The sequence below is a fragment of the Anabrus simplex genome, chromosome 7 (assembly GCF_040414725.1).
Source record: "Anabrus simplex isolate iqAnaSimp1 chromosome 7, ASM4041472v1, whole genome shotgun sequence".
In the NCBI taxonomy this organism is placed as follows: Eukaryota; Metazoa; Arthropoda; class Insecta; order Orthoptera; family Tettigoniidae; genus Anabrus; species Anabrus simplex.
This window is the reverse complement of record NC_090271.1, coordinates 247,358,810-247,371,526: the sequence shown is the minus strand read 5'-3', so window position 1 is coordinate 247,371,526 and position 12,717 is coordinate 247,358,810. Positions and strand designations below refer to the sequence as shown.

Below are 12,717 nucleotides of genomic sequence, written 5' to 3'. Positions count from 1 at the left end.
TGTTTCTTGTTGTTCAAAAAAAAAAAAAAAAAAAAAAAAAAAAAAAAAAAAAAAAAAAAAAAAAAAAAAAAGAAGAGAAAAAATATAACTTTGTTACAGTTTTAAATTAACTTTGATTTTGGTAGTTAGACCTGTTCACCCCGGCACCTTCTTTCACCTCTGCTGATCCACCAAACCATGGTAATAATAATAATAATAATAATAATAATAATAATAATAATAATAATAATAATAATAATAATAATAATATGGGTTGGTGGGGTAGATAAAGATCATATAACAGATAGTGCTTAACTTCTAAAATTTATTTATTACTACTAATAGCTACTTACACTACATACATGCACACCAGGATTACAACATACACTTACAGTACAGAACACACAATTACACGGTTTGCACTCTCTCTCAGTGTTCAGTCACACTAATTCACACCCCGTCTTCATTCGCTAACACTTACAGTCTCACGGAAACTCTTGCTGCCACTATCACAGTCCTCAGTTCCCAACCCATGTAAAAGTCTCACAGTTCGGTATGATGTAACACTATCTGTACTCACAATAGAACTTGGTTTACTGTCCCATGTCTATACCCAGCAATCTCTTCCATGCTGCACGAGAACACTATGTTCACTCACAGCAACTGGCCCGAGAGACAACTTTACGAAAGCAAACAGACAGAACACTCCACATCCTGAACCTCAGACTGTCAATGTCCAGAGTGAGAGTGAGAGAGAGAGAGAGAGACACGCACGCACGCACGCACACGCGCGCACACACACACACACACACACACACAGAGGCTCGCTCACCAAACAGCACAACTGGATTCTCCACTCCAACTGAACCGAACTGAACTGGTATGTCTCGTGTGTCTTATATAGCCAGGCGGCCCTTTCAGAGATTTCGGATACCAGAAGCCCATGGAAGCTTCTGGAGACTGAAGGCTCTCTGTTCATAATTATCATACTTTCTACATAGCCCAAGACTTCCAGCGACGTGCGGCCTGGCCAATAAGCGCCGGCTCTCTCCCGTTAGATTAGTTGTTCAGCGAGTGATGAGGCTCCAGTGCTGTACCGTCACTCATGATCCAGGTCAGGCTTCACTGCTCCTCCCCATGACGTATGAAAAATTGGTGATTGTGGTAAGCCTTCTGTGTTGCAGTACATACATACATCATTATAGACTGTTATGCTGTCTTTCAGCATTCAGTCTGCAAGAATCTGTGAATGAACTTAATGGGACCAGAATCCTCTATTTGTAACTAGCTCTGACTAACATTCAGTTCAATACCTCTTAACTTTAAATCATTAGAAACAAAGCCTAACCAACGTCGTCTTGGTCTCCTCTACTTCTCTTATTCCCCATGGTCGAGTCCTTATTCTCCTAGGTAATGTATCCTCCTCGAATCGCCTCAAATGACCTCACTACCGTCCGGCTCCATGTCTAAATGATTAGCCTTTGGTCACAAAGGCCCAGGATGCATCATTGGTTAATTTCGTTGGCATAGGGGTGTATGTGTTGTCTTCATCATCATTTCATCCTCATTATGATGCACAGGTCGCCTACGGGAGTCAAATCAAAAGACGAGCCGAACATGTCCTCAGACACTCCCCGCACTAAAAACCATACGCCATTTCCATTTTACCTCACTACCAAAGCTGGATAATGCGTATAGTTTCATCAATCGAGTTTATTTCTAACTTAGGCTTTATCTCCTCATTCTGAGTACCCACATGCCATTGTTCCCACCAGTTTTTAACCAGTGACAATCTTTCTACTTTCATGTCAGTTACTTCTAAGATATAATAATATTATTGGTTTTACATCCCACTAACTACTTTTATCCTGCAGGAGTTTCTTTTACATGCAAGTAAATCTACTGACACAAAGCCGGCATATTTGAGCAACTTCAAATATCACCAGACTGAGTCAAGATCGAACCTGCCAACTTGTGCTCAGAAGGCCAGTGCTGTACCATCTGTGCTACTCAGTGCAGCAGGACTTCCTTATTCTCTGTGTTGACCTGAATAGACACCTGAAAAGAGTATAAGATGGCTACAACTGCTGCAGAGGCAATGGTTTTGGCATGCAAAATGACAATGGTCAGCAAGTATTTGACTTTGCTAAAGCTTTGTCACCTTTGTCATCAGTCATCAGTAATACATGTCTTAGAAAATATGCCAGCCATCTCATCACATATGCCAGTGGTGACCACAGGAGACAGACATTTCATAGCTGCTGTTATTGTTTAAGTCATCAGTCCATAGAATGGTTTGATGCAGCTGTCCACACCACCCTAACCTGTGCCAATCTCTTCATTTCTACATAACTGCTGCATTTTACATCTGCTTGTCATATTCATACCTCAGTCTACCCCACTGTTCTTACCCCCTACACTTCCCTCAAAAACCAACTGCACAAGTCCTGAGTGTCTTAAGATGTGTCCTATCATTCTATCTCCTTCTCGTCAAATTCAGCCACAACGATCTCCACTCACCAATTCAATTCAGTATCTCTTCATTTGTGATTCAATCTATCCATCTCACCTTCAGCATTCTTCTGTAACACCACATTCCAAAAGTTTCTATTCTCTTTCTTTCTGAGCTAGTTATCGTCCATGTTTCACTTCCATACAATGCCAGGTTCCAAACAGAAGTCTTCAAAAACATTTCTCTAATTCCTATATCAATAGACGAAGTGAGCAAACTTCCTTTTCTTAAGAAAGGCCTTCCTAATAATGTTATTTGTTTTACGTCCCACTAACTACTTTTTAAGGTCTTCAGAGACGCCGAGGTGCCGGAATTTAGTCCCGCAGGAGTTCTTTAACGTGCCGGTAAATCTACCGACACGGGGCTGTCGTATTTGAGCACCTTCAAATACCACCGGACTGAGCCAGGATCGAACCTGCCAAGTTGGGGTTAGAAGGCCAGCGCCTTAACCGTCTGAGCCACTCAGCCCGGCAGAAAGGCCTTCCTTGTCTGTGCTAGCCTGCATTTTATGTCGTCCTTACTTCTGCCAACGTTAGTTATATTACTATCCAAGTAACAATATTCATCCACTTCCTTTAAAATTTCATTTCCTAATCTAATATTTCCTTCATCACCTGACTTTGTACGACTGCACTCCATTACTTAAGTTTGGGACATTTATTTTCATCTTGTACTCCTCACCCAAGACTCCGTGCATACCATTCAGCAACTTTACCAGATCTTCTGTAGTCTCAGATAAAATAACAATATCATTGGCAAATCTCAGGGTTTTGATTTCCTTTCCTTGGATTGTGATTCTCTTCCCAAATTCTTCTTTGATTTCCTTTACTACCTGTTCTATATAAACATGGAAAAGGAGGGAGTGACAAACTGCAGCCTTGCCTCACCCCTTTCTGGATTGCTGCTTCTTTTCCGTAACACTCTATTCTTATCACTGCAGACTGATTTTTGTATAGATTGTAGATAATTCTTCTTTCTCGGAACCTGATCCCAATCACCTTCAGAATCTCAAATAGCTTGGTCTAATCAACATTATCAAATGCCTTTTCTAGATCTACGAATGCCATGTATGTGGGCTTGCCCTTCTTAATTCGATACTCTAAGATCAGGCATAAAGTCAGGATTGCTTCACACGTTCCTACATTTCTTCTCAAGCCAAATTGACCTTCTCCCAACTCAGTTCCAACTTGTCTTTCCATTCTTCCATAAATAATATGTGTTAGAACTCTGCAGGCATGAGATACTAAACTAATGGTGTGATACTTTTAACACTTGTCAACACCGGCTTTCTTGGGAATAGGTATAACAACATTCTGCCAAAAATTGGATGGCACTTTTCCTATCTCATACATCTTGCACACTAAATGGAATAACCTTGCCATGCTAGTTTCCTCTAAAGCAGTCATAGGGAATCCCATCAATTCCAGGTGCTTTGCTCCTATTTAGGTCTCTCAAAGCGCTGTCAAATTCTGACCTCAAAATGCCATGTATGTGGGCATTTCATCAGCAGAACCATATCATCTACGTCCTTACCTTGATACAACTGTTGGATATGCTCCTGCCACCTTTCTGCCTTGTCTACTTTCCCTGTAAGTGGTTTTCCATCTAAGCTCTTAATATTCATACACCTAATTTTCCTTTCTTCAAACGTTTCCTTGATTTTCCTGTATGCAGCATCTACCTTTCCTAGGACCTTACAACTTTCAACATCCTTGCACTTCTCCAGCCATTCTTCCTTAGCTGCCCTGCACTTCCTATCCACTTCATTCTTTAATCACCTGTATTCTTTTCTGTCTTCTTCATATTTTGCATTCTTGTATATTCGTCGTTCATCAATCAGGTCGAGTAGTCTTGGAGTTATCCATGGATTCTTAGTTGATCTTTCCTTTCTTCCTAACATCTCTTCAGCAGCCCTACTGACTTCATTCTTCATGACTATCCATTCTTCTTCTACTGTGTTTCCTTCAGCTCTTCCATTTAATCCTTGTGCAATAATATGTTCCTTGAAACAATCCCTCAACACTCTTTTCTTTTAACTTGTCTAGATCCCATCTCACTGGATTCCCACTCTTCTTCAATTTCTTCAACTTCAGATGGCATTTCATGACCAACAAGTTGTGATCAGGGTCCATGTCTGCTCCTGAGAAAGTTTTGCAATCCAACACCTGGTTTCTGAATCTCTGCCTAATCATAATGAAGTCTATTTGATGCCTTCCAGTGTCTCCAGGTCTCGTCCACATATACAGCCATCATTTGTAGTGTTTGAACCAAGTATTGGCTAGGACTACATTATGATCAGTGCAGAAATCAACCAGCCGACTTCCCCTTTCGTTCCATTGTTCCAATCCGAATTCTTCTACTGCATTATCTTCTCTTCCTTAGCCTACCACAACAATTCAAACTAACATTCCACACTCCAACTCGCAAAATGTTAGTATCCATCTTCCTGATGATCGCCCCCTCTCATGTAGTCCCCACCCAGAGATTCGAATAGGGTACTATTTTACATCCGGAATATTTTACCCGGGAGGAAGCTATCATCAGTACATCATTCATACAGGGAGAGCTGCATGTCCTCGGCAGTTAGTTATGGCTGTAGTTTCCTGTTGCTTTCAACTGTGCAGCAGTATCAACAGGCTAAGCCATGCTGAGTATTATTACAAGGCCATATCGGTCAATCATCTAGACTGCCGCCCTTATAACTTCTGAGAGGCTGCAACTCCCCTTTCAATGAACCATTCATTAGTTTAGTCTCTGAACAGATACCCATACAATATGGTTGCACCTGCGGCTCGGCTATCTGCTTCATTGGGACGTGCAAGCCTCCACACCGTGGCAAGGTCACATGGTTCGCAGGGGAGGTTCATAGCTGTATACAGTATAAATGTCACATCAACAGACTGTCCAGCCCTGCAACATAACCTATTCATCTCTGATATGAATATAGGAAACATTTTATAAAAAGTCACTATTTGATTGCTCCTGGACAAACCAAATATAAAAAGCAAGCTTTCAATTTTGCTTTTTTTTTTTTTTTTTTTTTCCCTAGTTGCTTTACGTCGCACAGATACAGATAGGTCTTACGGCGACGATGGGATAGGAAAGGGCTAGGAGTGGGAAGGAAGTGGTCGTGATCTTAATTAAGGAACAGCCCCAGCATTTGTCCGGTGTGAAAATGGGAAACCACGGAAATACATCTTCAGGGCTGCCGACAGTGGGGTTCGAACCCACTATCTCCCTGATGCAAGCTCTCAGCTGCGCGTTCCTTTCAATTTTGCATGATGTGATGTTTCATTTTTTTTTTGAATTCCAAGGGCATTGGTAGGGATTCAAAACTGCAAAGTCCACGGTGAGAAGCCAGTAACAATGCTACTTAGCTCTCACACGCTTAGCACATCAAGTAGTGGAAGTTACAGGACTATAAGGCAGCTCTCATTGGCAACCTCACATTACCCCCACAGTCAGTCCAGACTTGAATGATGCCACAGAAACAGCCCTCTACATAGAAAATAAGTTCTAACATGGAAATAAAGTGTAACCAGACCCATGTCAATATAACATATTTTTTCTTCTAAGTGTGAGAAATGCGCCCTCGAAGTTTGGCCATATTTTATTGTTACTCCCTCTATACAGGAGTATGATTATTTTGAACTCCCCAGTTTAGAACAAAATATTAATGTAAAGAAATCAAAGTGCTTATCAGTTGACAAAGGAACTATTCAGTGCAAACCTCTGGTGCATGTAATTCCCTCAAGAGATGTAGATGAGAAATTCCACTACCTTGGTATGAACTACATCAGAGACTATGTTAAATTCAATGAAGAATACGGATTATCTACCAAATAAATTAGACTCTTTGGCAACACCTTTGCTGCAGCCTCATCGGAATTTCACAGTTCTGTCCAGCTTTCTATGTCCTCCACTTACTTATTCCTTCCATACTATAATCTATATTATATAAAACAAGAGTCTTGTCTGTACATTGCTCAGACTTTTTAAAAATGGTATTTCTGTATCAGTCATGTCCACAATAACAAGGAAATGTACTTTTTAATTTTCCATCATCTCTGTCTACCCGTCTGTCTGTACGTACGTATGTATGTATGTATGTATGTATGTATGTATGTATGTACGTGCATCATGAGCAAATGGCTGAAGAGAATTTAATGAAAATCAGTATGTAAAGTCTCTACAATTTAGAGGCTCTACAATCTGGGCTGTAAATGATTTTATTCATGCTGAGTGAAATGGTGGTTTAGGGGAAGGCCTAAAATTTAATTTGCAAATATCTATGTTCTTAGTGGTCTTACCGATAAATATTACACAACTAAAGTTATATACAATTAAATTTTCGGTCATTTTTGTCATACATTTTACCATACCATGATAAAATATATTTATGAATTTCTATTTTTGTTGCTAAGTTCATATCAGCCCCAAAAGAAGAGAAAATGAGTCAACAGAATTAAATTAAAATTAGTATGTACAGTCAGGGAATTAGACGCTAACAGACTAGGCTATAAATATTTTATCCACGCTGGATGAAATGGTATTTTAGGGGAAGGCACCTGAAATTGAATTTTTAAATACCTATGTTATTGGTCCTATCGAAAAGTACTACATAACAAAAGTGATAGAGAATACAATTTTCAACCATTTAAGACTTATACAGTTTTATCGTACAACTATGACAACAGAATTCATGCATTCATTGCCGAGCATTGCTAACATGGAAATATTGTTCAATCATGTTAATGATGGTTTTTGTCATGATTGTCTTAAGGTGTAAAGCCGCGCAGTTATCGGTCCATATTGACAAGGAAAATTATGAAATGATTGTAAAAAAATGAGGAAACAATCATAAAGAAAGGATCGTTTGAAGATTAAGACAAAACTGAGTCATGAAAGAAAGAAGGACTCACTTTTCAACAGATGCCCTAATATCACAGAGTCGGAAGAAAACTAAATGTGAGAGCCTACAATATCAAAAGCTCTAAAAACTGAACAACAATAACATTACATTGACCATTGTGACATGATTTGTCTCTTCTGCTGCCACTCATCACCGAAAAGTAGCTGGGGAGTTAGATATACATGCACATGCTATACGATTCTCCTGACAATGATGGGCACTTCAGCTAGCTCCTGCAAGGAAAATTGTAAAGATGACTATCGAAATGAGAAAATGTCATAAAGGAACGTAATGAAAGGAGGAAGAAGGACTCCCTTTACATAGGATGCCCAACTATCACAGTCAAAAGAAAAATATATGTGAAGCCCTACAATATCAGATCCCGATACTTGGCTTTCTTTTATACCAGAAGAAATAGATCAAATCAAGGTCAGCAATAATACAAAACAATACTAGACTGCAAAGGGCCACAGGGAGCAAGGAACCGAGTATGTCACGATAAGCCGCTGACAGAGAGACACGTGTTCACTTATGTGTCTCAGAATGTAGGGAACAACATGAGGGGTGGACACAAATATAATCATGCACATGCTAACTAACTATTCCATCAACAACAGGTACTTCAGCTAGTGTTTAATAAGATTTCTGTCAAGTTTCTTGTGATGATCAGGAATACCTTGAAAAATGTGTGTCAGTTACCAGCAGATTTTCCAGATGGTTTGACCTACTTTGAAAAGAAATACAGGAGTTTAAGCTTTTTCAAACTTGCTGGGAAGCTTACTTGCAGCACGTAAATGCTTGTCAGAAAATACTGACTTCTGGGAACATCAATGTAATCACTGCTTATGATCTTTTTGGAGATAGATAAGTGTTTACATAAATGCAACCTGCCCATTGTTGGTTCTATTCCAGACAGCATTAAAATGTGAATTTTAAAAGGACATCTAAGAGAGAGACAATTTTATTCATGGTGTACACATCCTCAGAAAGGAAAAGATATGGTCTTGTACAAACAGTTCACTCTTGCTAACAGCTGGATTCAATAATCATAGCAAAGAATGGAAAGAAGCACTGAAAATGACAGAAAATGTATAGCCAGTAAGAGCTGTACCACACAGGTTTCAGGACAGTTGCCACTGCAGCCATTGTAGCAGTGAGATTGAAACACTTCCTCATGTCCTTGGGGCCTGTCCATTTGGTAATACCCTGAGAAACAACAGGCATAATGCAGCGCATTGAGGATGATACAAAATTTAGGATCAGCCCTTTCATTCTCAGCACTTTCCCAGTTGAATAGGCAGGTTTCAGACCCCACTGAAATTGTAGGGTCAGCCCTTTGATTCTCAGTACTTTTCCAGTTGAACGGACAGGTTTCAGACCTCAGTGAAATTGTGAAAATCAATCAAGTACCTGCCATGACAATGCACATTACAGCAGGGTTTGAGGAGAAATTCGGATGAACTTCAGTATCATCCACAATGTTATTTAGGAAGCTGAATCCTATAAAATTTGCCTCATATTACATGTAGAAGAGATACGGGTGTTCAGTGAGAGTGTTGAGGAGCAACCCCCCACTCCCCCCGATAAATATGTTCAATCAATCAAATATCACAAAACAAGCAACATTTTCCAAAGTAGCCAGCTGAACAAACACTGCTATTGGGTGAAATGAATTCAACGAGGTGTCATTCTCTTAATTTAACACAGACAGATTTATTCTTTTTGCTATCTGCTTTACGTTGCACCGACACAGGTAGGTCTTATGGCAATAATGGGATAGAAAGGGCTAGGCATGGGAAGGAAGCAGCTGTGGCCTTAATTAAGGTACAGCCCCAGCATCCGCCTGGTGTGAAAATGGGAAACCACGGAAAACCATCTTCGGGGCTGCCGACAGTGGGGTCTGAACGCACCTCCCAAATGCAAGCTCAGAGCTGCGCGCCCCTAAACGCACAACCTACTCACTTGGTCAGATAATTTCATTACCAACCAGGAAACATGAAAAAACTCCGAAACAGTTAGACCAATGGTCTGAAATGAATTAGCCACACTCCCTTCCAACGGCTCTCGGCTAAGCATGCCTGATATGTTTGATCAGTGGGTTTTGTCACTAGCCAGGACATGTGCAGACCAAAAAACAAAAGAGCACTTCAGTAATGGTTGATAGCATTGTCCGAGCAAGTGAATAAGGCATTAAAAATAAGAGAACTTCATCCTCCCCTCATGCTGTTATTGCAGGGACAACACTGAAGCTCTGCCAGCCATTCAAAAGTGGAGCTGTGTTTGTAGATCTAACTGCTGCATTTGTCATGGTGAAAGGTGTCTTATACAGTTTTTTAAAGCTGACAAAATGTAAGCTATTGTCAGATTTGATAAACAACATGCTTTCGAACAGGTTACTTCACATTGGGATGAAGAACAAGTTTAGCAAACCCAGAACTCTGGAAAAAGGTCTCTCTCAAAGATGTGAGCGTTCACCTCTGAAGTTCAACTTGTATACTACAGGCAGACATACCATGTAATCTCCCGTCAGTTTGAAAATGCTAATGACCTCACATTAGTTACTCAGCACTCGTTGTGCAGATATCATAGAGCACCTGAATGCAGACCAAGAAACTATGAATCAATATTTCAGAAAATAGTGTCTAATGCCAAGCACCAGGAAAACAGAAACTCCTATATTTGATCTCAACAACAGACAGTTTCATGCATCCCCAGCGTTCACACAACAGTATCCCTCTACCTCACAACTGTAATCCTAAATATATTGGTGTTACTTTTTAATGGTACTTGCATCCACCCTGCACATATCACCTACAGGACTGGGGTATTGTACAGCCGAGTATTGGTAAGCAGTTTGGCTAAACAGCCCTAGTGTCAAGAAAACTGATTCAGTGTTGAACCAAACAATGCAAATCATTACTGGTACAAGCAACTCAACCCCCATTTTACAATTATCTGTACTGAGACACACCGATGCTTCAAGAATAACAAAGCTCAATCTTCTCAAAGAATATGCCAAGGAACTCACTGAATAGAGTTCTTCGAGTCTCAAATCCAGATTACCATCAGTCAAAACAGCACATTAGCCAATAGCTTGTACAGGGCAGGGTTAGAATGGCATGTGGAATGGATCCATATGACTCCGTGGGAATTATATGACACCAGTCATCCTCCGCCTGGCTTAGATTTTCCTCAGAAAACCTTGTTCACTCTTAATAGTGCTTGAATTGGCCATGGTCAGTGCGGTTCATTCCTCTATAAGTGGATTATACGATCTTCATCTGCCTCTGACAGTGGACACCTTATACAACCCATCCACTGCACTGTCTATGATTGCTCAAAAAGGGTGTTACCTGTATACACCTATCACTTCATCACAATCTCAATGCTTGCCAAAAAGTGGTTGGATAATTTTGACTTATCGCTTTTAATTAACATTATTTAGGTTTTTAAGTGTGTATAGACACTAGTTAATAAACAAATACATAAATACATACTTACATAAACATATAAAACCTGCAAAGGCATAAATTATCCACCCTAGGTTGAAAGAGATATTTTTCAATTGGCTTTATGCAAGACCAACTACAATGGTCTTGCTTTATGTCACACTGATATGGGTAAAAGTAGTTAGTAGGACGTAAAGCAAATAACATTATTATTTATTACACTGATATGATAGGTTTTATGGCGACAATGGGATAGGAAAGGGCTAGGAGTTGGAAAGCAGCAGCCGAGGCCTTAATTAATGTTCAGCCCCAGCATTTGCCTGGTATGAAAATGGGAAACCATAGAAAACCATCTTCAGGGCTGCCGACAGTGGGGTTCGAACACACTGTCTCCCGAATGCAAGCTCACAGCTGCGCACCCCTAATCGCACGGTCAACTCGCTCGGTGCTTTAAAGAGACCAGAGTGGAAAAACTCCTGAAGATTTAATTTTTACGGTTGTTATGAAACACCAATGCTCCAACGAAAAATTATTTCTTTAGATTACTTACTTGACATCGAATTGTAGATCTGGATGTTCGGTTAAGTAATGCTCCACAGGAAAGATCTGCGAAGGTGCTATTCCAACCAATTGATTTCCCATTTTGTAATTGCTAAGTTTCAGATTAAATAAATATCATGCTTTCTGACCATATTTTACCTAATGATCAGTTTTAAAACAATCGACACAAACATCACGAACAGCATGAATACACGACCTAACCAAACGTTTACAACGAAAACAGCTGATCGTGGTCAGGGTCAAAGAAGACCAAAGACAGACGATTGCGCAACTACGAATGACAGTTGCTTGTTACCGGTATTTTGTTCTTCTTCTTTTGGTTAGATGGTCTTTGGATAGTTTTGGTTTTATCAAATACTATCTTTGGTTTTATACACGTGCGTGTTGTGTATAAATCATGCAATGCCATTAAACCTTAAATTAAAATAATAAAACATTGTTGTGAAAGACTGCACATATTCTGTCAGATGATGAACGAAGGTGCTTCACCTCCTGAAGGTACTTCAAATGGAGATTATCGTTTTACAAAAGGTGAGTAGTGTTATAGTAAAGCATGAACAATAAGAATGACAAGTACCGTATGTTACGAAAGCGGTTTGTAATTCAATCATGAATTGATAGATAATTACACTTTATATTATTTCGTTAGATTTAGAAAACGGTTCATTACAATCCAGTAGTTTAAACTGTAACATGAAGTTGAGGTTAAGACTGTTTATTTACGAGGTGAACTGAAATCACCAAGAAAATGTAACGCTATTTCGACCATACGATGAGATTGCAGAATTAAAAATAGTTATTGAGCAATTTTATGTTTACCATAAGAATTGCGGATCGACGTTCATCCAGGACAAATTGAGCCAAATCTTCGTTTATAGGAAGGGGATTTAGGGATTGAAATAACTTACCAAGGGAGATGTTCAATAAATTTCCAATTTCTTTGCAATGATTTAAGAAAAGGCTAGAAAAACAACAGATAGGGAATCTGCCATCTAAGCGACTGCCCTAAATGCAGACCAGTATTGATTTATTTATTTATTTATTTATTTATTTATTTATTTATTTATTTATTTATTTATTTATTCACGAAGCACAAGATACACTACACTGAGCAAATTTCACTTGCACTGTCAACAGACTATTTAACAAACGTAAACTTTCATAATAAAATATAACAAACATAACAAAATATAACAAGATCAGGTACACATCCTACTAATAACTGTCCAAATCGAAAACCATGAGAATGTCCATGTTCATAGCCAAGTCGTCCTATGAACACCGCTGTACCCATCCCATGATAT

At 39.4% G+C, this 12,717-nt stretch overlaps 2 protein-coding genes across 2 annotated transcripts in view; one reads left to right on the top strand and one right to left on the bottom strand.

Annotated features, from left to right (window-relative positions):
• Vps15 (vacuolar protein sorting 15) overlaps window positions 1-11,666 on the bottom strand; it is a 213,997-nt gene extending 202,331 nt beyond the window's left edge. The window contains exon 1 of the mRNA XM_067151658.2: window positions 11,403-11,666. Within this exon, the coding sequence (XP_067007759.1) occupies window positions 11,403-11,494 (92 nt within the window). The 5' untranslated portion in view covers window positions 11,495-11,666. The remainder of the gene's footprint in view (window positions 1-11,402) is intronic.
• A 98-nt stretch (window positions 11,667-11,764) lies between these two features.
• LOC136877534 (transcription initiation protein SPT3 homolog) overlaps window positions 11,765-12,717 on the top strand; it is an 81,183-nt gene continuing 80,230 nt past the window's right edge. Inside the window, exon 1 of the mRNA XM_067151656.2 lies at window positions 11,765-11,944. Within this exon, the coding sequence (XP_067007757.1) occupies window positions 11,881-11,944 (64 nt within the window). The 5' untranslated portion in view covers window positions 11,765-11,880. The remainder of the gene's footprint in view (window positions 11,945-12,717) is intronic.